This window comes from Amyelois transitella, chromosome 29 (assembly GCF_032362555.1).
Source record: "Amyelois transitella isolate CPQ chromosome 29, ilAmyTran1.1, whole genome shotgun sequence".
Classification (NCBI taxonomy): Eukaryota; Metazoa; Arthropoda; class Insecta; order Lepidoptera; family Pyralidae; genus Amyelois; species Amyelois transitella.
In genome coordinates, this window is record NC_083532.1 from 3,803,264 (window position 1) to 3,831,263 (window position 28,000).

The 28,000-nt window shown below is 35.9% G+C and overlaps 1 protein-coding gene and 1 non-coding gene across 3 annotated transcripts; one reads left to right on the top strand and one right to left on the bottom strand.

The window, feature by feature from the left end:
- Positions 1-172: 172 nt before the first annotated feature.
- Positions 173-27,995, top strand: LOC106132241 (LIM and SH3 domain protein Lasp). 2 transcript variants are annotated; one of them, XM_060952655.1, is made up of 8 exons: positions 173-423; positions 10,477-10,571; positions 18,198-18,330; positions 18,633-18,768; positions 21,122-21,625; positions 22,988-23,094; positions 24,086-24,133; positions 24,590-27,995. In XM_060952655.1, the coding sequence occupies exons 1-8, from the start codon at positions 355-357 to the stop codon at positions 24,728-24,730; spliced, it is 1,233 nt and encodes a 410-aa protein (XP_060808638.1). In that variant the 5' UTR covers positions 173-354; the 3' UTR covers positions 24,731-27,995. The 2 variants fall into 2 exon arrangements, with proteins under 2 accessions (XP_060808638.1, XP_013187056.1); XM_013331602.2 differs by lacking the exon at positions 21,122-21,625.
- Positions 3,475-3,547, bottom strand: Trnav-uac (transfer RNA valine (anticodon UAC)). The gene has a single exon. It is a non-coding gene; the product is annotated as a tRNA-Val (tRNA).
- Positions 27,996-28,000: the final 5 nt, after the last annotated feature.

Here is a 28,000-nt window from a genome sequence, read left to right on the forward strand (position 1 = left end):
TTAAATCAGTTTCCAACTTCCTAATTTAAAAACATAGTATTTATGATACTTGTATCATAATAATAAATGGAATCTTTTTCAGAACATAAGTACCAAGAAGAATAAAACAACGCTTTGTAAAAGGTTTTTGTTGGCAACTCAAACTCTTAATTTCTTAAGCAGGCAACCCTAGCAGCCGCCATTTGTCATTTTTTGGCATGCGCGTTCGGGGATGCTACGAAAATCGTGCTCGTGAGTGTTTTTAACGAAAAGTGATTTCAGAACTTTGTTTGTGAATCGTGGGAATTTGTGTTGCTCTGTGAAATACCAGTGCCTATACTTAAAATAGTTATTAGTGTGTAGTAACCGTTCAACATGAATAAAACTTGCGCGAGGTGTGAGAAAACAGTTTATCCGACAGAGGAGCTGAAATGTTTGGACAAGGTAAGTAATTTTCTCTTGCATTCCATAGTAAACTAGTTTAATTTCCTGTAAATTGATTCTGATCACACAGAAAGATATAAAATGTTAACTTTCTTTTAGACTCTGTTGCTTCGACAACAAAGGCCTGTTCTAAATTCGAATGGTGTTAACTTTTTTAGCGACTGTGTAACAGTAGGCCGGTACTTACATCAATTCGTCGAGCCGAGGAATGACTCATTAAATTACATAAATTGCCTCTGATATCACTGGTATAACGCCATATCTTTATACCATCGACCTTTTACCCAATTAGACTTTTCTTTAGCAATGCGACCTTGTCACATTTTACATTGATTGTATTCAAATACAAATGATGCTGTTTACAGTAAATACCTTAACTACACAAATTTTCGCTAAAATAACAATGAGGTGCGTGATCGATTGACCTTACAACCTGCCTGATAAAAAACTCATAATTTTTTTGTTAGGTAATGTTCTCATTATTTTTACCTATAATTTGGCTGTTTACTAAACCTTATCTTAGCATGAGATAAGTTATCAGTGATAAAAAAGAAATTAAAGTCTTGTGTAGCAGATTTTTATCAGTAGACATTGAATGGCTATGTTGTTAACTGACTTAATAAAGTCCAGACTACAAAATGATTTTGATTTAAAAAAAAATACTGAACCATTTCATTTGCAGTTTTCTTAATTGTATTCCAAATATCTTCCAGAAGGTAAACATTGGGTGTTTATATGACAATTAGATGAAGTTCTTGGTTCTGCAAATCTAAAAACCTACAAATTTGATATACATATAGAGTTTTAGTTCCCTTGCCTAATAAATTTCCATTGGGTAAACTTAGGTAAACTCCATTTCCATTATCAGATCACTAAAAACTCTTTAAAAAAAATTAGATATTTTTTTTCTGTGTCAAGTGGAAAGGTGTAATAAACGCGTGATTGTATGTATGCATTTTATTGTATTATTACATTCTTGTTTACTTTTTGCTATTCATTTTGGATGAAGTCACCATATTTTCTCTGTCTGTATCTATGTGCTAATCTCAAAAAGTTGTAGACGGATTTTGATGCTGTTTGAAATGTTGGAAAAGAGGGGTGTGAAGCAGGGACAGGAAGCTATTGGTCAAATGAAATTATAAAAAAGTGAAGAAATTTTTGTTTGATTGGATACCAGTCTATGATAAGAATAAGTATAGTTGATTGAAGAAAATTTGAATCAGAAGAAATGTTACATTTTTTTGGTCCACACCCATCCTCATGTCATGAGTCAAACATTTCAAAAGTCATTCATAACAAATTGTCCAAAATTGAATGTCCTTGAACAAGTGAGTTCGATCTGGTTTTCCCCAGCGGCAAAAAAACAATATAAGGAAACCTGTTTTTCAAATAATAACAATTTTAGCATTGGCATGAATTAAAAATTACAGCCACCAAATTGCCTTGTGGAACCAATAGAAAAAAGGATGGGACGACTCCATGTCTTTCCCATAGATATCGTAAAAGGCGACTAACGGATAGGCTTATATACTTTGGATTCTCCTTTTAGGAGATGGGCTGGCAACCTGTCACTATTTGAATCTCAATTCTATCTTAAAGCCATTTAGCTGAATGTGGCCAATAAATCTTTCTTTTCAAGACTGTTGCCTCTGTCTATCCCGCAAGGGATATATACGTGATTATATGTTATGTATGTATGAGATAGACCCTGGAGAACAACATAGGCTATTTTTTATTGCAAAAATTTTGACTAACACCCACCAAGACCTCCACATGGACAAATCGCGGGCAAAAGATTTGCTAAAAAATAAAACACTACCTGTTTATTAAAATTGACCAAAAATTGCTTAAAAATTATGTTTGCTCCATGGGAGCAGAATCCGTAAATATTGGCCGGACAAACAATCAAAAAGTCTTATGAGCGTCTGGAAGCCCTAGTAAGACATGCCTTATCAAAGGTTAGGAACTTATGAATAAAAGAACTAGACTCGCGAGAAGTCGCTATCTATTGGTAAATACATACCATCTTAAAAACATTTTTCTAGATCAGTTGACATTTATATCCTATTTTTGCGGTAACGCAATTTACCTAACGTAGTTCCGCGTAGCGGGACTTTCTATTAGGTAACAGTTGTAACGGCCATAGCATTTCTGCTATATCACTGGCCATAACATGTATAAGACAAATAACCTTTTTTTTGTGGCAGGTCGAATAAGGTACAAATTAAAAAAATCAACACGATGGCCATGGAAAATTCATGTATATTTTTTTTATTTGTTAGGTTAATGGTCGGAATGGTTTGGTACTGGCCATGTAGAAGACGCAATTCTTTTTTTTCCTATACATTTAGGTCGAATGTTAAGTTCAAAAACCTATTTTAAAATACCTAAATTCCTTTTTGTGGTATCATCGAATGGTTAGGTAGGCATTGGCCATGCCATGACGTGTACCTACCAGAAGAAATTCGTACTTTTTTATATACATTGTGGTAGGTCAATGGTCTAACTAATGGTTGTTGGCCATAGCAAGTAGTTAGCAGTACCAGAACTTATTTGTTTTTTTTAAGTTGTGATAGGTCAATGTTCGAATGGTTACGGCTCATTGAGCTCAGATGGTATTACTAGCCAAAATTAAATACTTCCTTTTTCGAAGTCGGTTAAAATAGATAAAATAAGTACCTAAGTAAAGGACCATGGGCAATAAAGGAACACAAAATTATTTAGAATCGGACCGAAAAAGCATATACATATGTATGTATGTAATGTAAATTTATGTAACTAACTACCTAAGTCATTAAGCAAAGTATCGATTTTTTTGTCCTTCTATTTAACTTCACTTGAGAAACGGTAATGCATGGAATGGCAAATAAAGTAATTAAAAAAAAACTTCATTTTCCCGACAGTTCATTAAGCATTACACGATTTTTTGTAGATGATGAGGAAATAATCGGCAACTTATAAAACTATAACATTTTGAAATAAAAATTAATAAACAATATTTGAGTATTAAAAATAAGAAAAAAGGGAAAAATTCGAGTCTGGCAAAAGATGTGATTCCGGCCAGGATCGAACTGGCGGCCTTCTGCGTGTAAAGCAGATGTGATAACCACTACACCACGGAACCGTGTGACGGCAGTGTCTAAAATTACGTTCGCTTTCCATGTATTGCGTATAACCAGACGTCTGACGTCACAGCACTTTTTTTTATGTTAAACTTCTTTGCAGAATATTTATTTTGGTAAATAAAAGCGTAGTAAAAATATAAGTCGACCTTATAATATTTGGTTAAAGGTATTTATAACCTACGTAGTTAGATTGGTAAAGTCTGTGATTTTGAAATATTCTATTAAAAATAATTAAATATGTTATTAAAGTGAATTACGTGCAAACTCCAGCTTCGGTCGCATATAAAGTACCTAGTTTTCCTTTATGTGAATATTTTTGTCCGAAATGTTTTTGCCAAAAATAATCATCGTTATTAGTGTAAATCTTAAATCTAAAACCACACTACTGATTTTACTTTGATAATTTTCTAAAAATATGACAATATTTTTCTTCTAATATGACGAAAGTAATTTATGAATGACATGAATCCACATTAACTTAATTAAGCCTCAATTAGTTAGTTAAGTACAAAGTCGTTTAAGTTTAATGGTTTCAAAGATTTCGCTTCTAACTCCCAAAATAAATAAGGGTAATGTAATGATAAAAAGAAACATAATAATATGTGCCGTGTTGTTCCCGGCACCAATAAAAAAAAGAATAGGACCGCTCCTTATCTTTCCCATGGTTTTCATAAAAGGTACACGTAAGGTAAAAACTAAGGGATAGGCTTATAAACGGGATTCTTCTTTTAGGCGATGGGCTAGCAACTGTCACTATTTGAATCTCAATTCTATCTTAAAGCCAAATAGCTGAACGTGAACTATCAGTATTTTCAAGACTGTTAGCTCTGTCTACCCCGCAAGGGATATAGACGTGATTATATGTATGTATGTATGCAATTGCAACACGGAAAATACAGATATGCATCTTAACACATCGACTGGCTAACAATTAGTTGGTCGTTTTTAACTATAGGTCCGTAACTATTATCGTTAAAACTATTATAGCTATAGTTAAACACGTAATTAGTCGCGGGTATCGGCGCGTTGCACAATTTTCACGGCTCGTTACGTAAAGATAAATGATATTGGTCTGTGTGAGGTTCACTGAGTCTTAAAAATGTATACATACATATATATGGTCACGTCTATATCCCTTGTGGGGTAGACAGAGCCAACTGTCTTGAGAAGAATGATAGGCCACGCTCAGCTATTTGGCTTAAAATTATTATTTAAAAATGTATAGGTCATCGTAAACCTGAAGCTTGACACATTAGACGCCGTGTGGGTTCCGGCCATTTAAGAATAGAACCACTCCCATATCATTCATGTGGATGTCACAAAAGGCGACTAAAGGTGAGCTTATGAACTTGGCATTCCTCTTGTAGGCGATGGGGTAGCAACCTGTCACTATTTGAATCTCAATTCCATTATCTAGCCATACAGTTGGATGTATCCGTTTTAATCAAATTCAAATTTTTTATTCATTATTATAGCATACTTCATTTCGCTTAATAATTGTCAAATCGTATGGTTTAACAACATTGGTTGACGTCAAATAAATTACTTAAAACTAAGTTTACTGCCGCTTCCAAGGCGTCAGTGCAGAAGAAGCGGTAACAAACTGCACTGCAGCATTTTCTTCAACAACGTCAACTTCACAATATCAATTAAACTTAGAATAGGAATATGGACGAGAGAATACATTGAATCCACGAGAGTACTGTCTCTGTCTACCCCGTTAAGGATAAAGCAGTGATATATACGTATGTATGTTTGGTTAGTTGTAGCCGCTTCTCAGAATCTCTAGAGGACCAATTTGTAGTTCGGTCACAATGACAATCAAGCCAAATTGAATTATTATATTAATTCAACGGGGATTGGACGGTGACTAATATAATATTACATTGTGTATTGATTGCGCGCACAGAGCGGAGAACGGTCAAACGGCGTTGCTCTGGGTTTGTTGAATCCGTTCTTACTATTATTGTGAATGTGTGTTTGTTTGTCTGTCTTTCACGTCGAAACCTCTCCCATGAACTTTTGTGTGAAGTACGGAGAAGGATGATATAGGCTCAGAAAGTGCATGATGCGCAGAAAGGCTCAGGTTCGAATACCACCTGGGCCACGTGCCAACTTGAACCGGGAACCAAACATTCAGTTAACTGAATGTGCAGGTTTATAGCACCCCGTTAGATAATTACGGTAAACTTTAAAACATATGAAAAATATGCAAAAAAAACTGGGAAAATTATTTATTTATTTATTTATGTACACAAAAATTATATACAGAAGCATTTATTACAGTAATTCTAGTACAAAGGTGCTACTTATTTCAAAAGAAATCTCTTCCAGTAGACCCATTATTCATCCTCGAGGGCTTCAATGATGCCCAAAATAACTATTCCACGCGGACAAAGTCGCCGGCACAGATAGTATAAATATAATTCGCAATGATATTGCAATTGCAATACATAGAAAGTGGTTACCTGACCCTATTACAGCAGATGGCGTTCTAAGGTCGCCGAGTACCTAGTGTTGAGCGGCTAACAGTGTTTTAGCCGACTTCAAAACTGAGGGAGTTAGAATTTTCAATTATTATATACATACATGCATAAAATCACGTATATATCCCTTGCGGGGTAGCCTGAGCCAACAGTCTTGATGAGACTGACTTGAAATTCTTCTTTTCGGCAATGGGCTAACAACCCGTCACTATTAGAATCTCAATTCTATCTTAAAGCCAAATAGCCGAACGTGGCCTATTAGTCTTTACAAGACTGTGGCTCTGTCTTCCCCACAAGGGATATAGACGTGATTATATGTATGTATGTATGTATAAAAACCATAAATAAAGACGTAATAATAGTTGTAACTCGTTGAGATTTATTTATTTTATTTATTTTATTTTATTTTATTTGGAGAACAAACAGTCTTACATAACTAGATAAACAAAGAAATAAACAACAAATGACCATTAACATGTTCTCGCATATGAGTAACTAAGCAGCTTGTCTGAAAGAGAAGGAAAGAAAAATTTAGGGGGAAAAAAACTAACATAAAAAAGAGAGAAATCAGAAAAAAAAGAGATATATCACACAAGGAGAACACCTAACTTGCAGAGAGAGAACCATTAAACCATGCCTGAGATAAAGTGTTTTTAAATTTATTGACACTAGAATTGAATAAATCAAGATCTGGGTGGGCAGCTATTTTATTTATCTCAATAGCAGATCTGACAAAGAAAGAGTTATGTCTATATTTACATGCACTATATGGAACATATAGAAATGTGGGCAACCTAACAGTTCTAGTAGGCACTTTCAAATAAATTTTATTTAATAAAGATGGAGTATCTAACTGGCTTTGAGCAATTTTTACTAAAAACATAATATCGGCAGTTTGTCTGCGAATATATAATGGCAGAAAATGGTACCTTGAACACATAGAATTATAGTAAGAATCAAAACACTTTGTTTTAAATTGCAAGTACCTTAAAAATTTTCTTTGGATTGATTCAAGCCTATCAATATATATATTGTACTGAGGATTCCAGACTTGGGAGCAATACTCGAGGGAGCTACGAACCAGGGCACAGTATAGTATTTTTATCAGTTTAACATTAGTGAACTGAGAGCACGACCTTTTAAGAAATCCTAAAGATCTAGAGGCCTTTTTAACTATGTGATCGATATGAATTTCGTATGTTAATTTTGAATCATGTATGATACCTAAGTCCCGAATCTCTTCGACTCTCTTTAGTTCATTGCCTAATAAACAATAATTGTAATGCGTCGGTTTTGTCTTTCTGGTAAATGAAATATAGTAGCATTTATTAATGTTTAAGTCCAATTTATTACTAGAGCAATATTCAGCAAATTTATTTAAATCCTCTTGAAGAAGTAAACAATCCGACACACTAGAAATGTTACTGAAAATTTTCATATCATCCGCGTAAAGGAGAACCTGAGAGTTTGAGAAGCAGGAGCGCACATCATTTATGAAAATATTAAAAAGTAAGGGTCCTAATAATGAGCCTTGAGGTACCCCAGAAGGCACCACATTCCAAATAGATAGGGAGCCATTAATAGCTACGGCTTGGGATCGGTTTTCAATATAAGAGCTGAACCACCTAAATAGGTTTCCATGGATTCCGGCTAAGTAAAGTTTTTTTAGCAGGATTCCATGATCGATACGATCGAATGCCTTGCTAAAATCCGTGAACACAGAGTCCACTTGTCCACCTGATTCCATATTAACTGTAACATAATCAATAAAACTAATAAGATTGGAGTTAGTCGACCTCTTTCTTAGAAAACCATGCTGCTCTTCGATAAATGATGAAGCCAAAGCATTGTACACTTGATCATGTATAATTTTCTCAAAAATTTTTACGAAAATGCATAATTTAGAAATTGGTCTATAATTTTTAATATTACTCTTGCTTCCATTTTTATGTACTGGAGTAATAAATGCTTGCTTCCATATTTTAGGCACAGTCCCTTCAACAATAGACCTTCTAAACAGAATCGATAAAGGATGACATAAACCAGCAGCACAGCCAGCAACAAATTTAGCATCAATCAGGTCAGGCCCTGCACCTTTAGAGATGTCAACAGTTGTTAACGATTTGAGAACAAAATCAGTGTCAATTTCAATATTCGAGATCAAATTAAATCCATGCAAATGACCAGCAGGAACAGAATTTGAAGAATCAGTGGAATTGTCTTGAAAATTAGAATGGAAATATGTAGCAAAAAGATTGGAAATATCATCACTAGTATCAGCTGATTGATCTTCAAGATACATGGTTGAAGGCAAAGAGTTCGAACCATGTCTATTAGATTTTATAAAAGACCAGAATAATTTATGATGATAGATGATTCCAATATTCCCAGAACGCGTATTCCAGTTCCACACAATTGAACTGTGTCATTGGTTGAGTCAGGCACGGTCATACACATACAAATCCTACACGAATAATGAACATCCGTGTCCAATCCTATATGTAGGGCAGTCCGTCCGTCCATTGAGATGGGTCAGAAACAGTTTAAAAACGAACATAGGTTTTTTTTTTATTATACTTGGCTCTGTCTACCCCGTGAGGGATTAAAACTACAACACAAACGGGAAAACGGAGTCACGTCTTTATCTAACATAAACTTTTAATAAAATAAAACTTATGTACCTACTTAAATTTTACCTAAAACGTACATACATATGATCACGACTATATCCCTTGTGGGGAAGACAGAGCCTTATCTAACATAAACTTTTAATAAAATAAAACTTATGTAAGTACTTAAATTTTACCTAAAACGTACATACATATGATCACGTCTATATCCCTTGTGGGGAAGACAGAGCCTTATCTAACATAAACTTTTAATAAAATAAAACTTATGTACTTAAATTTTACCTAAAACGTACATACATATGATCACGTCTATATCCCTTGTGGGGAAGACAGAGCCACAGTCTTGTAAAGACTAATAGGCCACGTTCAGCTGTTTGGCTTTAAGATAGAATTGAGATTCAAATAGTGACAGGTTGCTAACCCATCGCCTAAAAGAAGAATCCCAAGTTTATAAGCCTACCCCTTAGTCGCCTTTTACGACATCTATGGGAAAGAGATGGAGTGGTCCTATTCTTTTTTCTATTGGTGCCGGGAACCACACGGCAATACAATAAAAACTAACATAAGGTTTTTTTTTATTGTTGACTCTGTCTACCCCGTGAGGAATTAAAACTACAACGCAAACGGAGTACTACAATACGGAGTCACGTCTATATTTAACATAAACTTTTAATGTAACTTGCAATGTAACTTTTATTTACTCACATAAAAATAAACCAATTTGTATGTTACGTCACTTCCGGTAGAGTTCACCAACTAAGTTATGTAAGTTCGTATGTACGAACTTTTACGGGGTACACAAGGCCGACACTTGTAAAGAATTGAATTGGCCACGTTCAACTGGATGGCTTGTGATTCAGACAGTCACAGGTTTTGTGGCGATATCTATACGCCAAAAACAGCGAAAAACCTAAATCGCGCAAGCAAAGATTTCACGGATTGGAGCATATATACAACTTCTGATACAACATCGTCAGAGCCGCGGTTCCCCAGGCATAATACCTAGCCAGGCGGACGATCTTTCCTTTGATGGTGGTCGAGCCGAATCATCGCACCCGCTACAGGGTCTTTCATAATCTCAAGTATAGCCTCTTTTTAGGTAGACTTTATCAATCTATAATAGAATAGAAAAGCAGCTGTGGCATCCTATACTAATAAGTCTGTATGTCTGTCTGTTCCGCTTTCACACCTAAACGGCACGACCGATTCGAATGAAATTCGGTATGCCGTGTGGTTTCCGGCAGTTTATAATAGGACCACTCCTTCTCTCACCCACTCACTTACATCACCATTATCTTTCCTATCATAAAATTGGGATTCTTCTAGTAGGCGATGGGATAGCAACCTGTAACTATTTCAGTACAGCTGAATATGGCCTTCAGTATTTTCAAGACTGCTAGCTCTCTTTACTTTGTCTCTGGCTTGTCAATGGATTATACAGGGTGTATGGTAAATCGCGTTTCATATTTTAAGACATAGTTAATTATGAACACGCTCAACTTTTAAAAAACATCAAACTCACTATTAAAAAAAATCAAAATAGTGGATATAGTTTTAGAATTTTTGGACACCAATTCTACGCGTATCCAACGCTGCTCGCTGTGGGCATGGCCGCATTGTATGCTGATGTCATATTTATATTGTGTATTAAAATCTGCATACATACACACACATAACCACGTCTATATCCCTGGCGGGGAAGACAGAGCCAACAGTCTTGAAAACACTGATAGGCCACGTTCAGCTGCTAGGCTTACCGATAGATTTGAGACTATCGATTTAATTTCTAATTGCACATATTGTTTGTTCCAGGTGTGGCATAAAGGCTGCTTCAAGTGCCAAGAATGCGGTATGACACTGAACATGAGGACGTACAAGGGATACGGGAAACTTCCTTATTGCGAAGCGTAAGTATTAAGTCTACCCCTCCGGGAAAAAGACGTGATTTTTATGTATGTATGTACTGGAGGCCGCCCTCGACTCCGTCCGCATTGAATCCCCTATCAATCCCGCGCGAAATCCGGGATAAAAGCGTATATGTTATTCGGAGTGCTTAGCTACCTATATACGAAATTTCATCGTAATCTCTTCAGTAGTTTTTGCGTGAAAGACTTACGAACATCCATACTGACTCACAGACTTTCGTATTTATAATATTAGTAGGATTAATTATTATGGTATCGTATGGTTATCGGTACTTTAGGATAAGACCACTCCATATATTTCCTATGGATGACGTAAAAGGCGACTACTTATAACTTAGGGATTTTTAAGTCAAGCCTACAGTGAATAGGCACTATTTGACCTCGCGTGCGACCCTTTAGGACCCATCTTGCTTACCGCCACACACACACTTAAATCTGAGGGCAAAAATATGCTTGGGATTCTTCTTGAAGGCCTTGGGCTAGCAACCTGTCACTATTTGTATCTCAATTCCATCATTAAGCCATACAACTAAACGTGGCCTTTCAGTCTTTTTAAGACTGCTGGCTGTCTCTGTCTTAATATTGTGAAGTTGACGTTGTTGAATAAAATGCTGCAGTGCAGTTTGTTACCGCTTCTTCTGCACTGACGCCTTGGAAGCGGCAGTAAACTTAGTTTTTAAGTAATTTATTTGACGTCAACCAATGTTGTTAAACCATACGTTTTGACAATTGTTAAGCGATATATAGTATCATATAGTAATGAATAAAAATTTTGAATTTTGAATTTTTTTTTACTCTACAAGGGATATAGACGTGACTATGTGTATGTATTAAAAGAATTATGCTTCCACCAAAGTCATGACACATAAAATGACACACGTAGCCTTATGCTGCCTAGCATTAAAAATAATTATTGCCATTTAAAGTCATGCGGTGCAGGTGACCTAGATAAAACGCATTGTTCTAGTCGGCTGTCAGCTTGGACAGTCCTTGTAAGATAAGATTTGCCAATAATGCCAAGATTTAAGATGTGCTAAATGTTCATTGGGGCACATAGAAAATGTTATGACCTTAACTTCGCCTTAAATAGGATACAAAGTATAGCTTGATGACGTCAACATAACTTAAGTATTAATAACTACTACCGGTTCCAAACCGCAAGTGTAAGCGGCGGAACAAACTACACTGCAGCATTTTCCCCGGACATCAATTAGCAAATATAGGTCTTAAATTTTAACCGTGACCTAGTCATATCAAAGGCGTTATTATTCTTAACTGTGATTTCGTTAAAGGCAACTAAGGGATAGGCTTATAAACTTCAGATTCTTCTTGTTGGCAATACAGGCAGGGCTAACATCCTGTCACTGTTTGAAGTTCAATTTTGTCATCGAGACCTAACAGCTGAACGTTAACTATCAGTCTTTCAAGACTGCTGGCTCTTTCTACCCCGCAAGGGATATATCCTTCGCGGTCGCTTGAGGGACTTATCTCAACGTATTTTGTCATACCACGAATATTCGATACAGAGTTAAAGGGTCACAGCCATGGGAAAGTGATGGAGTGGTCCTATTCTTATATAGGTGCTGGGAACCACACGACACAATATTACAATTATGGCATGGATATAGTTGACCTTCCATTTTTGTCAAGAATCTTCTGACACACTGACTTCCTTTACCAATCAAAACATATCACCGGTATTACACAATGTAAACATACCCTTATACAGATATCAACTTTCATTCACGCTGTGACATAACTTCGATTGAATCTCAAGTATGCACTATGCATTACAATTAGTTCCCGCTTGGTAAACAGCCTTATAGCAAAGGAATAAGGTGACAAATTGTTTCGTGGAAAGCGATTTGAATTTGGAATGTGAATGAACCATGAATGAAGCGCGAATTTAAATAATCCGTACATCGTGACGACAGTTTGATGATATGTAATTTGTTTTTTTTTCTCGTGTCCTTAGTATGGGGATATAGAGACGATAGTCATTAAAACATGAAGCCTGGATGGCTTAATGATGAAATTGTGATTTTGAAATTTAAATAACTATTTGAAAGCCATTTGATGCTGGTGAAAATTCAATAGTCAATGTAATTTCACGCCTACCAGGAGGGGATAGATAACATATTTTTCTGTTTGATTCCTGTTTACACACTTTATCCAATTATATAATTGTTTATATTATTCACCAATCTAAGGTCTGCCGCGCCGATGGATACATGGCTAGGGGCGAGCCTAGTCTCGAGCGTGCCACTTCCGCCATGGGGTTGGGCGACCCCCAGGTAATGGCTAGCCTTACCCTGGCATGCGGGGCTCTGCTGGGGCGGACAAAATTGTTCCCTTGCGTCTCGTGGGAATCGCATGGATGCAAATTTTTTAAAAGAGCACCTAAATGGCGGCGATGGTATCCGCACCCCATCACGTCTCGTTCCCGGCGGGAGCGGTATGCGGTCTGCTGAAAGCCGCTTTGCGACGATGAATGTAAGAGGAGGAATGAAGGATAAGATTGAGGAAGTATGCCAGATGATGGATGAAAGACGTTTGGATGTGTTGTGCGTGAATGAAACGAAGCGGAAAGGATGCGACGCGACGCAGCACGGCCCTTACACGGCGTATTGGTCTGGAATTTCCAGTACCAGCCGAGGCTGTCAAGGGGTCGGTCTAATTCTTTCTGCACGAATGGCTGAGTGCGTGAATGAGTATGAGTGTGTCAGCCCTCGTCTTCTATGGATTAGGCTGAAAGTTGGAATCACTCGGATCTTCGTTCTAGGTGTTTATGCACCTTGGGATGTGGGTTCGAGGGGTACAACATCAGCAAAAAGCGAAAACGAGGAGTTCTGGAATAGTGTAAGAGAAGTATTGAAAGTTACCAAGCCAAATGAGAAGATTATTATGTTAGGTGATTTTAATGGATGGGTGGGTGTAAAGCGTGATGGATATGAGAAGGTGCTTGGTGCGTTTGGTGACGAAAAGGTGAATGATAATGGAAGAAGTGTATTAGAAATTTGTCTAGAGTGGGATCTTTTTGTGTCGAACTCAATGTTTCAACATAAAAAGATCCACACCTACACAAGAGTGGAAGGTATTTTAAAAAGTATGATAGACTTTGTGATTGTAGATGAAAGATTGAAGAACAAAGTGCTGGATACCCGTGCATATCGCGGTGCTGGCATTGACTCGGACCATTTACTGGTGATATCCCGGATAAGGGGTATCTTCAATCGCTGGCGGCACAGGGTAAGGGAGCAAACCAGCGCTTTGGAAAGAGTAAAAGTAGAAAATTTGCAAGATATGGATGTAGGTAAGAAGTATATTAATAGACTGAAGGATGAATTTGAAGATTTAGAGGAAATGAGCGATATTGAAGATGGATGGAAGGAATTTAAAGAAAGAATTGTGAAAGTAGCTGTTGAAGTGTGTGGTGTAAGTAGAAGAAGGAAAGGAAAAAATCACAAAAATGCGTGGATGAGTAAAGATGTGCAAGAACTTGTGCGATTAAAGAAGAAAGCATGGCTGGATTTGTTAGCAGCAAAAGCTAACTTAAGAATGCAAGAGGTTATAGATGAAGATGTGAATGAAGCACGTAAGGAATATAAGAAAATGAAAGATTTGGTTAAGAAAGCTGTGATTAGAAAGAAAGAAGAGTATAAAGAGGATTTTGATAAAAGGCTATCAGAAGACTTTCAGTCAAATCTGAAAGTATTCTGGAAATCCGTAAGGTCAGCCCGAGGAAATACTATAACCAGAGAGCTGACTAGGATCAGATGCCAGGATGGTAGCGTTGTGAAAGGAGAAGAATGTGTACTAAAGATATGGAAGGACTATTTTGAAAGTTTATTTGAAAAAAAGGAAGGAAATAAGAAAGATTTCTGCTATAGCGAAGAAAAAGAGAATGAGATGGAAGGCGAAATTGAAATGTTCGAAATTGTGGAAGCACTTAAGAGTATGAAAGCGGGAAAGGCTGCTGGGTGTGATAGAGTGTCGGTCGAGATGCTTAAAGCAGGAAAAGGCGTAGTAGCTAGTCAGTTGTACTGCCTTTTCAATTTGTGTTGGAGAAGCGGCCGAGTACCAAAAGATTGGTGTAAGGCTGTTATCGTGCCACTTTACAAAGGAAAAGGGTCACAGCTGGACTGCAAAAATTATCGTGGTATAAGCCTGCTTAGCGTCGTCGGCAAATTGTATGCTAAGGTATTGATTAATAGAGTCAGGAATGAAACTGATGACAAAATATGGGATGCTCAAGCGGGATTTCGAAAGGGAATGGGATGTACTGATCAGGTCTTTTCCTTGCGGTGCATAGCCGAAAAGTTTTTGGCCAAGAGTCAAAAAGTCTATTGCACATTCGTAGATCTGGAAAAGGCCTATGACAGAGTTGAGAGGAATGAATTGTGGTCAGCACTTTCTATGCATGGGGTGAGCAGTCTCTTAATACGAGCACTGAAATCCTTATATGAGGATTCGAGTGCTTGTGTCAGGATAAACGGAGCGCACACTGAGTGGTTTAAGATTGAGAAAGGCGTTAGGCAAGGATGTGTTGCGTCACCGTGGCTGTTCAACCTATTTATGGATAGCTGCTTGACAGATTTGAAAGAGTCTAAAAGTGGATTAAGGATGAATGAGTTACTCGTCAAATGTCTGCTCTATGCCGACGATCAGGTTATACTGGCGTCATCAGCGGAGGAGTTACAGGAGATGGTAAACTGTATGCATGAAGCTTTAAAAGAGAAAGGAATGAAAGTGAACGTAAGTAAAACTAAAACACTGGTTTTTGAAATGGAGAAAGAAATGACAGCATGTAATATTTTGATTGGAGGAGAAAAAGTGGAGCAAGTGAAAGAGTTTGTATATCTAGGATCAAAGTTTACATCAGATGGCAAGTATGATAGTGATATTGAAAGGAGAGTGAACGCGGGGAACATGGTGAATGGAGCTTTGCATGCCTTTATGAGCAGCCAGAAACTATCCAAAAAGGCTCGACTGGCTGTGCACAGGGGCGTGTTGGTCCCGACATTAATGTATGGGAGTGAAAGTTGGGTATGGCAAAAGAAGCATGAAAGCAGAATAAATGCAGTGGAAATGAGAGCGTTAAGGAGTATGATGGGTGTGAAATTGAGTGACAGGATAAGGAACAGCGTGATAAGGGAATGTTGTGATGTGAAAGAAGATGTAGTTACAGGAATAGAAAAGGGTATGTTAAGATGGTTCGGTCATGTGGAGAGGATGAATGAAAGCAGGTTGACTAAGCAGATATACAAGGAGAGTGTGGAGGGAAAGGTCGGAGTGGGAAGACCTAGACGAACGTATCTTGATCAAATTAAGGACGTCCTGGTAAAGGGTCAGGTCAAAAGTACCCGAAACCGCCGAGCTTGTATGAAGAGAGTTATGAATGTGGACGAAGCGAAAGAAGTATGCAGAGATCGTGGCAAGTGGAAAGAGGTAGTCTCTGCCTACCCCTCCGGGAAAGAGGCGTGATTTTATGTATGTATGTATGTATATTATTCACAGTCAAAGCTAATCTTTTAAAAATATTAACAAAAGCTATTATTTTATTCTGTGTATCATGTGTTGCCATAAATAAAATAAAACCCAACGCATACGGCCAGTACACCACAAAAAAGACCCAAACAGCTGTCACGCAAAACTAATGACCAGGGAAACTTCATTCTCCACAAAAAAAAATAAAGAAAAAAAAATAAAAGTCAAATATTTTCGCGCCAGTTACCGCATCGGACACTTTCGATGACAGTCACGCGACCGTTTTCCTGTGTGCGTGACAAAATGCGCTAATTGCACTTAACATTGATGATAGTATGTTTACCAACCTTGCAGTGTTTTAACTCATACTTACTTATATTAAAAAGAGAAAATATTCGTGTGTTTGGGCTGTTGTGGTTTTGTTTGTAATGAATGGACTCAAAATCAAATGATACGATTTTGCTAAATCGAAGAACGTTATTTGCTGATTTTGATAAATCAGAGAACTTCTAGCATGCTTGAATGAAGAGAGTTATGAATGTGGATGGAGCGAAGGAAGTATGCAGGGATCGTGGTAAGTGGAAAGATGTGGTCTGGTAGACCACACATTATTATTTTTATGCGAGCAAAGTCGCAGGCGCTCTCTAGTTTATAATATTATCAAAAGTAAGATAATTCTCGGGATTCAGGTTTTGCATATAGACTAATAAAAATGTCTTAACAGACTATGACCTAGATGTTATCAAATTGATCTTTCTATTCATTATCATATGGTCGTGTGAAAGTATTTAAATCGTTCTGCGACAAGGCTAAATTGCCGTGGAGAATAAAAGCCTTTTATGGTTCCTTATGTGAGATATAATTTCACAATTTATATGTTAACTTCAAAGACAAATGTGTGAGTAACATACAATATCTTAATAAACTAATGATTACAAACTAATATTAAATTTATAAATTTTGCAGTCCCTGCATAGCATCAGCCTGCGGGAGTGTGCCTAGAAGACATCACTGCCATTTTGAATGGCAATGCTAATTATTCGGTGTAAAATAACTAACTTTTTTTTTCTGAAAACTCCTATGGTAAATCATTATTAAATGAAAATTTTGTTTTAACACGAGCAGATTTATTCAATTCATAAGATTAATTAATATAAGATTTATTAATACAGTAAGAAATAAGTAAAAAAAATCGATAGAACTTAAAACATCTTAAAGTCCAAGAGTTAGTTTTGCGGAACCCAGAAACAAAATAACATACAAACAGTTCTAAAGCCATTTGTTAATGAGTTATAGCCTCATACAATAGTCTAATTCTCAGCTGATAACCATCGTATCATTGTTATAGCAATATCATTATCATTATTGCTATTAAATTGCGTTGTCTGGTGATTCAAGTGTGCTATTGTGACACTCAAATGGCCGGTAATATTTTGTCGTAGGTAATAATGATTTCAACTTTCAAGGACCAAATTTCGAATGTCTTGAAAAAGGGAGGTGTTAGGAGTGCCCGTAATCGTCGAATATGCATGAAAAGAGTAATGAGTGTAGAGGAAGCGGGAGAGGTCTGTAAGAATCGTAGCAAGTGGAATTCCATAGTCTCTGCATGTGTGATGGTATGTATGTAATGATGAATTGAGACTCTGAATAAAGTAGATATTCTGGTGTCATTATCACATAAAAAAATTTGGAACCAAATAATTATTTCGTCGTTATATCCGTATTCTTCTGGGAACCGAACAGTAACCATATCTGAGGGAGATAAAGTAGGATAAGTCATGAAAAGACTGACAGGCCATGTTCAGCTATTTGGCTTAATGATAGAATTGAGATTCAAATAGTGACATGTTGCTAGCCCATCGCCTAAAAAAGAATCCCAAGTTTGTAAGCTTATCCCTTAGTATATTTCAATTTCGGGTTATATATGGTATAAAAGTTATCTTCGCCTCTGTACGTACTGTAATTTAATTTTATTTGATTTTTGATGCAACTTTGCCCGTCGTCTAGCCAATTTATTCCCGAACGTTTATATTTATTTGTACGTTTCCACAAGAGTGAGCGAAGCCCTTCGCAAAATAACATTTATTCATAAAATATTACAAATTTCTTTCTCAATTCCAGGCATGTTCCGAAAGCGAAGCACACCACAATGGCGGAGACGCCGGAACTGAAACGGATAGCGGAGAATACGAAGATTCAGAGCAACGTCAAATACCACGCGGACTTTGAGAAAAGCAAGGGCAAATTCACACAGGTGCGAAACTTGAGTTCTTTGTTCTATAAGGGTCAATTAACATTGGACGGGACGCGACGTGATGTTGCAGTAGAGCGATTAAAATTTTATATTATCTTTACTTCATATCGTCGTACAAGTCGACTAAGGGATAGACTTTAAACTAGATATATTCTTTTAGGCAGTGGGTTAGCAACCTGTCACTATTTGAATCTCAATTCTATCATTAAGTCAAACTGCTAAACGTGCTAGACTACCCGGTGTACTGCTCTGTCTACCCGGTGATAATATGTATGTATTAATGACAACATCTCATATTACAGGTGGCAGATGATCCAGAAACACTGAGAATCAAAGCCAACACCAAGATCATAAGCAACGTCGCGTACCACGGCGACCTGGAGAAGAAGGCGCAGATGGAGAAACAGAGGCAGATCAACGAGAACGGAGAGCTTGTTGGTGAGATTATGTTAAATTTACAAATGTTACATACCCCTGCATAGCACCAGTCTGCGCGAGTGTGCCCAGAAGGCTGGCAGAATTGCCATTTTGAATGGCAATGCTGATAAATATTATGTTAATTTAATATTAGTTTATACAGTTTATTATTCGGTGGAAAAACTTAACTTATTTTTCTGAAAATTCCTTTTAGTTTAAAAATACCGGTATTTCGAGAACGATATCGTGTATTGATAACAATTTTGCAGAAATACTTTTTCTAAGCCAGTATCGCTATTAAATATATGATTTCGCTCTAAAAATCAGGTATTAAATTATTAATCAATATACTACATACTACATCGAGAGGTACCTATTATACAGACAAAGTTTTCTTGAAATACCTAAATTTTATATAGATATTGCAACAATAATCACGTTGTTGGTATTTTATTTATTATTCATACATAAACATCAAAAATTTTAAAAAGTATTTAATCATCTTTCTGGGACAAAAAACATTTATGCATCAGCACACTTCAAAGAAAAACAGACCTTATAATTGAAGCGATGGAGATGATAACAGCTTATCATCGACAACTCATCATTGCACTGTTATTGTGTTTGTTTGTCATTGTTAATAATGTGAACTTCTGACGTTACACTTTGCGGAAAATATGTTGTAAATTCGTATTGTTCGTTTTGTTAGTGCTCTAAATAAAAAAAGGTTATTCACGCCTGGGTTTTTTTTGTAATTTCGAAATATGTCTAAGCATTACATTATTACATACATACATAAATACATATCATCACGTCTATATCCCTTACGGGGTAGACAGAGCGAACAGTCTTAAAATGACTGAAAGGCCACGTTCAGCTGTTTGGCTGAACTATTATAGCGTTTAAATCCTATAATAGTAGTCTGGCAGGCAAGGAGAAACCGTGCAGATTGTAAAAGTCAATCAAAGGAACTTTGGGATTCTTCTCCTTGTTGGCGATGGGCTAGTAGCCTGTCACTATTTGAATCTCAATTCTATCACCAAGCCATACATCAGAACGAGGCAATCCAGTATTTTTGAGATTCTGTCTGCCTTATTAGGTTGCTAGCCCATCGCCTAAAAAAGAATCTCAAGTTTGTAACCCTATCCCTTAGTTATACATGGAATCATTAAGTTTGACGGCCTCTGTGGCTCAGCGGTAGTACGCTTGTCTATGACACTGGAGGTCCCGGGTTCGAATCCCGGTCAAGGCATGATGAGAAAAGAACTTTTTCTGATTGTCCTGGGTCTTGGATGTTTATCAATATAAGTATTTATTATAAAATATAGTATCGTTAAGTTAGTATCTCGTAACACAAGTTTCGAACTTACTTCGAGGCTAACTCAATCAGTGTAATTTGTCCCGTATATATTTATATTTATTAAGCTATACATCTGAACGAGGCAATCCAGTCTTTTCGAGATTGCTGCCTCTGTCAGCCCTATAAGGGACAAAGACGTGAATATGTAGTTGTTTAGTGGATTTTTTTATTATCTATTTTTTTCGCAAAGTGTAACAATAAATCATTCTCTGATGGCCATTTGTGTGTTTGTTTATTGTTGCTAACTATTTGTGTGCTGGAAAATAGATTGATCTGGTGTTGTTTTGGTGAAATATTCGTGTATTTTTTAGCACTGACATTATAAATATAACACGTACAAATCAAACATATTCTTTACTTGTAAACTTTTTTAAATATAAATAAAATATATACAGGGTGACGTTTAGTGCAACTAAATTTATCTGTTAAGTTTACTCATCTAAAGAATATTAAAAAACGTTAAAAGAAAATTATCGGTTCATATTTCAGAAAGAACGAAAAAAAATAAAAGTATCAAAATCCACGATCCTAAATACGTCATATCACCCCGGCCGGCGGAAAAGCGATGCGTAAGATTCAGAGGTCAACGACACAATTCATTCAGCTGAGCGATCTCGACAACTCTGTACTTTACTTGATCTTGATACTAGAAAAATAATTTATTTTTCAGACATTTATTTACATGTTTAGTTTTAATTTCTTTTTGTAGTATTGGTCTGTATTAGAGCGTGTGACGTAGTTTTTGAGGGTTTTTTTAATGTGAAAATGATGACGTTTAATTTAAATAAAAATAGGCTCAAACGGCTCAGAAGCATGGGTATTGTCTATGTTTAAAAGGATGCAGTTGTTTTAAATGTCACCCTGTATTTGATAAGTAACCGACCGAGGAGTTTAAAAAAAATGGCATACATAATCAGTTATTTCATTTGTTCTTTAAACTGTTGAACACTGCAAAACAACACCAAAACCGTGTAATCATTGTCCGTCCATCCTCACAACCGCTAATGTTTCAAGATGTGCCAACCGACTACCAACATCAAATCGAGAGTTACGCCACGGAGATGCTACCACCAGCGCCGCCGAGCTTGCCCCAAAAGAACCACTACCAGACCCCCGCCCAGGCACCACAGCCACACACCCAACCGCAGAACCAATCAAACCACCAGAGCCAAACTCACCACCACCAGAGCCAAACTCACCACCATCAGAGCCAAACTCACCACCACCAGAGCCAAACTCACCACCATCAGAGCCAAACTCACCACCAGAACCAGAGCCACCAGCAGCCCCGTCAATACCAGAACCAGTACAAGAACCACGAAGAGTACAACCAAAACCAATACCAATATGACGAGTATCAGAATCAGTACGGATACGGGTATCAGAATTATCAAACTGCTCAGCCGAAGATAGGCAGGATTCAGGATTACGATCCGGTGAGCGATGGGCCCAGGATGCCTCCTAACACTCAAAGGTCGTCCGCTACACTCATCTATAATAGCACCGGTGGAAAGAGAGGTAGGTACTGCAAATTGTTGTGCTTAATGCCATTTTCTTATTGTTTAGTTATATATTTATGTAGGAAGAAGTGAGAATAGAACTTGAACTATAGAGAAATTCAGTACAATATTATAAAATTTAGTGTCGTTGAGTTGGCATCTCGTAACGCAAGTCTCGAACTAACTTCGAGGTTAACTCAATATGTGTAATTTGTCCCGTATATATTTATTTATTTACTTGTATATTATACCGCTGGTCTGATCTGGCAAATACTATGAATATCAATTACCAGTTAATGTTAAAAAGGGAACATTTTAAAAAAATGACATTAAGCATTGAAAAGCTTTATGTTTCCATTTTTCATACATTTTATGTTTCATAACTCCATCATCATTGTTTTTCTTCATTCGTCATGGTTTGGAAACACTGACGTGGAAATTATTTTCACACAAAATAAGACATAGATCTTAACTGTACATTTTAAAACACCATGTTTTTAACCGACTTTAAAGAAGAAACAGCTTCTCAAATCGACCGTATGTTTTTTACAAATAAATGTATGATTGATTGATAGAAGTTGACTGATGAATAAGAGGGAAATCTTGAGCCCAAAACCAAGAACTGGACCAAATCAGTACAATCCTCTTTAAAATATGTTTCTATGTTGACTTTGGCCTTGGAAAATAATGACAAAAAAAAACTCTATTATAATATTTAATTTAATATATTTATTCCTGAAGGTATAGTATATCTTTCTCCCAAAAAGCATCAAAATTGGGAAAATTTTGAGTTGCAAACAAATAAATTCAAACACTTTATGATTATTATTTTGTTTTCCTTTCGACTCGCTTTAGTCCTGACAGCTTCTTCATCAGTTTGAAGAAGGGTCCGCGGTATGCCTTTGACCATGGATCCTGGATTGGGTGAGTCAGGTTTCTACACGAAGAGACTCCCGTCTGACCTCCGCAACCTTTGCAGGGGAACCTGACCCGTATTGGATTGATCATGGTCACACATCCAGTTGCCTGAATGTGCTGGTTTCCTCACGATTTTTTCTAACCTTAAGAGCCTCTGTTAATTCCAATATTCAAAAATTAAAAAAAACTTTATTTTTCTCTACAATCTATAAATACATTAACAAAGTAAACAATATAAAGCAAATTACATTAAAGATTGTGAATATTCAAACTAATAATAAATTGCAAATATTATAACTTCATTACGAATAGATAAATGCTTTTAAAATAGAAGATTTTAAATATATGCTTTTAAAATAGAAGATTTTAAATATATGCTTTTAAAATAGAAGATTTTAAAAGCATTTATCTATTTAGGCTACTATCGAGGCACAAACAAAATGTCTGTATGTATGTTCGTCAGGATCTCACCAATCCCAACAGCAGCAGGGCCGGCAGATCGGCCGCGTCACCGACATGGATCCGCTGGCTGCGGAACAGCCGCCCACCAATCATCAGTCCAACCAGCAGGTGAGGCCTTAACATGGATTATACATACATACATACATACATAAACTCACGCCTCTTTCCCGGAGGGGTAGGCAGAGACTACCTCTTTCCACTTGCCACGATCCCTGCATACTTCCTTTGCTTCATCCACATTCATAACTCTCTTCATGCAAGCTCGGCGGTTTCGGGCACTTTTGACCTGACCCTTCACCAGGACGTCACATGGATTATTAGGGCTGATAAACTTGGGATTCTTGTTAAAAAAAATTGCTTTATTACGGGTTACATACATACATGGCGGCCTCTGTGGCGCAGCGGTAGTACGCTTGTCTGTGACACCGGAGGTCCCGGGTTCGAATCCCGGCCAGGGCATGATGAGAAATGAACTTTTTCTGATTGGCCTGGGTCTTGGATGTTTATCTATATACATAAGTATTTATTATTAAATATAGGATCGTTGAGTTAGTATCTCGTAACACAAGTCTCGAACTTAATTCGAGGCTAACTCGATCTGTGTAATTTGTCAAAAAAAAAAAACATACATATGGTCACGTCTATACCCCTTGCGGGGTAGACAGAGCCAACAGTCTTGAAAAGACTGAATGGCCACGTTTAGTTATTTGGCTTAATGATAGAATTGAATTACGGGTTATTATAAGCTATGTATGCACCACCGTGTGGTTACCAGCACCAATAGAAAATAAGAAGACTACTCCATCTTTTTGCAATGGATGTTGTAAAGGCGACTAAGGGATAACCTTATAAACTTGGATTCTTCTTGTAGGCGATGAGCTAGCAACCTGTCACTATTTGAATCTCAATTCTATCATTAAGCCGAATAGCTGAACGTGGCCATTCAGTCTTTTCAAGACTGTTGGCTCTGTCTACCCCTCAAGGGATATAGACGTGACCGTATGTATGAAAGTTATTTCAAGATGGTAACTTTTTAAGTAGGTACCTACTTAAATTGAAATGAAAATGACAATTTATTTAATTTTATTTTCATTTTCAGGTTGTGTTCGTAGCAATGTATGATTACGAGGCGAACGACAGTGACGAAGTATGTATGAATGAATTAATATAAATAATTTTATTTACTTAACTACTACTAATTTTATTTAGATTTAAGAGATCTATATTTGTTAATTGACGTCCGATGAAAATGCTGCAGGGTAGTTTGTTCCGCCGCTTCTTCTACACATACGCTTTGGAAGCGGTAGTAGTTTTATGTGACGTCAATAAGTGATACCTTGTTTCCAATTTTGAAAATAAATCTATTCTATTCTATTCTTACGGTGTGGTTTCGGGCACTTTAGAATCTTAAAATGCGACAAGGGATATGCTTATAGACTTGAGATTCCTCTTTTAGCCGATGGACTAGCAATCTGTCACTATTTGAATCTCAATTCTATCATTTAACCAAAACAGCTGATCCTGGCCTTTCAGTCTTTTGATGACCGTTGGCTGTCTACCCTTACAGGGGCACAGACATGATTATACGTTTTTTTTTGTCCAGGTATCATTCCGCGAAGGAGACTACATATCAAACGTGACTGCGATTGACGAGGGCTGGATGACCGGCCAGGTCTTGCGCACGGGCCATACTGGAATGTTACCAGCCAACTACGTTGAGAGAGTCAAACCGAATAACTACTAAAAATATAACGAAAATTACCCGAAAACGTTATATAGTTGGAGCGAAAGTTGGTCGTGGAAAACTATGTAATAGTTAGAAGTATGGATAACAATTAAATGCAAGAAATTAACTGCAAAACGTTATATAGTTGGAGCGAAAGTTGGTCGTGAAAAACTATGTAATATTTAGAAGTATGCATAACTATTAAATGCAAGAAATTAACTGAAAACGTTATATAGTTGGAGCGAAAGTTGGTCGTTAATAACTATTGTTACCGGTAAAATGAAAAATAAGAAATATAACTTCGATAATGCAATAATTTAGGTGTCCGTAAATTTTATATACTTATAGTTGAAGGGAAAGTTATCGTGGTAACTTAAAACTATAGCATTAATTATACTATTAATAAATAATACAGGTTTTAAATGCCGAAATAAAATAAAAGTTTAATACCTGTATTATTTATATTTATAAATAGAATAATGCAATGCTAAAGTTAAAAATCAGCTATAATACAAATTCCCTGGAAATAGTTGATGCAAAAGTTGGTCGTGTGGGCTTCTAAGTGTGTTGAACTTATTGTCTTTTACACCATGATTCCGGAAAATATTTAATAGTTGATGTAAAAGTTGGTTGAGCAAGATTTAGATAATTGTTACATCGTTCAATCTAACACCGTTAAAAATAAAGATAGTTTTTTTTTTCTTAATAATTGTATTATTATTTTTTTTGAATGAACTGCACTAAACCTTTATGTAAACTATTTTATGTTTTATAAAATAAATATGCTAAAACATTTCGAAAACATTTTTTAAACCACGATATCAACTTTCGCATCAACTCCATTTTGCCAAACTGTCATAATTTTATTTACTTTTATAGCGATTTAACTTTCTATACAATATATATTTAAATGAAATTAAAAAACATCTCTAAAATAAAATTGATATTCCTTTGATCTAAAAGTTGATAGCTTACTTATATGTTTGTCAAATATTTAAAGATTTCCTTCACATATTAGCAAAAAAACGTGATACCTTTTACAACTCATAAATATATAACTATAAGAACAATAGTTCATTTCTCATATCATTGACTGGTTTAATGTAGAACGAAAGATATACATATATATATTTTTATATACTTATTTGCCACTAGTTTTTTAGTGTTGTATTTATATTTTTAAGGCGTACTGTTAAAATTGTCGAATAATGCCTCTTTTTGTAGAGGTGTATGTATTTTTAGTGGGAATATATATACTTACAACCATTGCCTTAATAATCAATACGAACATCTTTAGTCAGCATGTAAGTGATACATGCTGTTTAATTATTTTGCAAAATTTCAGACAAGCATCTATCAAGAATTTCGAACGTACGTTTTTGTACTTGTCCTAGTCGCTTGCTACGACATCCATAAGAAAATACCTAAAGCATGTAACATTTTACATGCTGTTAATTATTTGCTGAGTGCTGATAACTAGCTTATATTATGCAATGGTTGTTAGTCCTTTTGTTGACTTCTACGACCTCCACCATCAGCTAATGATGGAGTAGTCTTATTGAAGTTGCTAAATGGACATAAAATTTTACAATTTTATATATATTTATTCATTAAAGTATATATGTGACAATAAACTATGTTATCACTATTTAAGAACTAATATGTTATCCTACGGGATAATAAGGTTATAATTGCGCCAACGTATAAAAGCATATAGCTTTTTTTAATAATTGTACATAGAAATATTTTTATATAACTATTTTATGGACCAAAATATACTTATATGCATTTTCAACTACCATTCCATTTTAAATAAACTACTTACTTTAGCTACTGGATACCGGTAAAATTTTGCTTATAACGACTTTATAACCGTTTTAAGCGACAATTATTTTCAATTTGATACATTCAAACGCAGATCAAGTTAACCTTCATTGGACCCTTTGACGCGGTAATAGAGGTAAATTTGGGTAAGTTGATATGCAGTTGATTGTACGAAGCAAAATGTACCGCTACTTCGCTTGTATGACATAGTTTTAATGTTGTAAGAGCCAAAATTTAATTTAAAAGTATCAATTGATACGTTGCCATCAAAATGCATTATTCCATATGATAAATATATGTAATCATCACAGTGCATTCCCAATTTAATTTTTAACTGTGTGGTTCTAGAGCCCAGGGTAGTATCAATATTTTCGATGCCAGGAGTCACAGACAATTACTCGAAATATGCCACTGAGAATATAGACACACTCTTGGCAAACTTTTTTTTTTCGCAGATGTGAACTCTAGAAGGTGTTAAACTGTTAACACGTGGAATGACGCTACGATGATTTTTTAATTTATTTTAAGCAATTTTGAAATTATCTTACTGTACACAAATGCCGATATTACATTGTAAATAAATAAGTTTATTCATGTTTACGGCGTAATTTTAAGATTTTTTTTTATTGTTTACATTCCGTTTTTATAACCAACACTTATTTATACATAACGGATTTAGTTTTAAACATAGTAATTATGTTGTTAGGTTAGTTATAATTATAATTTTATTTATTTTGTCAATAGTCAAGCTTTATTATTTCATCTTACTACGCAAAAAATATAACTTAACACATCTATATTAATACTATAGAGTTTGTTTGTTTGAACGCGCTAATCTCAGGAACTACTGGTTCGAATTGAAAAATTATTTTTGCGTTGAAAAGACCATTTATCGATGAAGGTTTAAGGCTATATAACATCACGCTGCAACTGTAAGGAGCAAAGTAATATTGGAATATGTGGAAAAAAACGGGTTAATAAATTTTTTTAAGCGATAGGTCACCTTTCACGAGTCTTCGAGACTGTTGGCTCTGTCTACTCCGCAATTTCCAAGAGGTTAAGACGTGTTATTTGTGTGTATTTATTAGTTCCACACGTGCCGATCCACGGGTATAGCAATAACTATATATTATGTTATATATGGTATCATAATAGACTTTGTAAAAAGAAATTTTATATTCGCACAATGTTTAGAAAAAATAAAAAGTAGAAAAAATCACATAATTGGTTTCTTAAATATATGAATAATATGCCAATGTCAACGTTTATTTAGACGTTATTAGTATGAAAGAAAAAACGTAACCAAAAGCAATATCGTTCTATAAACAGTTTAACGGGACATATAAATAAATATACACTGTTATTTCCTTTTCTTCATCACAATAAGGGCTTTTGTAACGTAACAGTATTATGTATAGTTACAGTGCCTTGGACATTTTAATAAATTTTATAAGCTATATTATT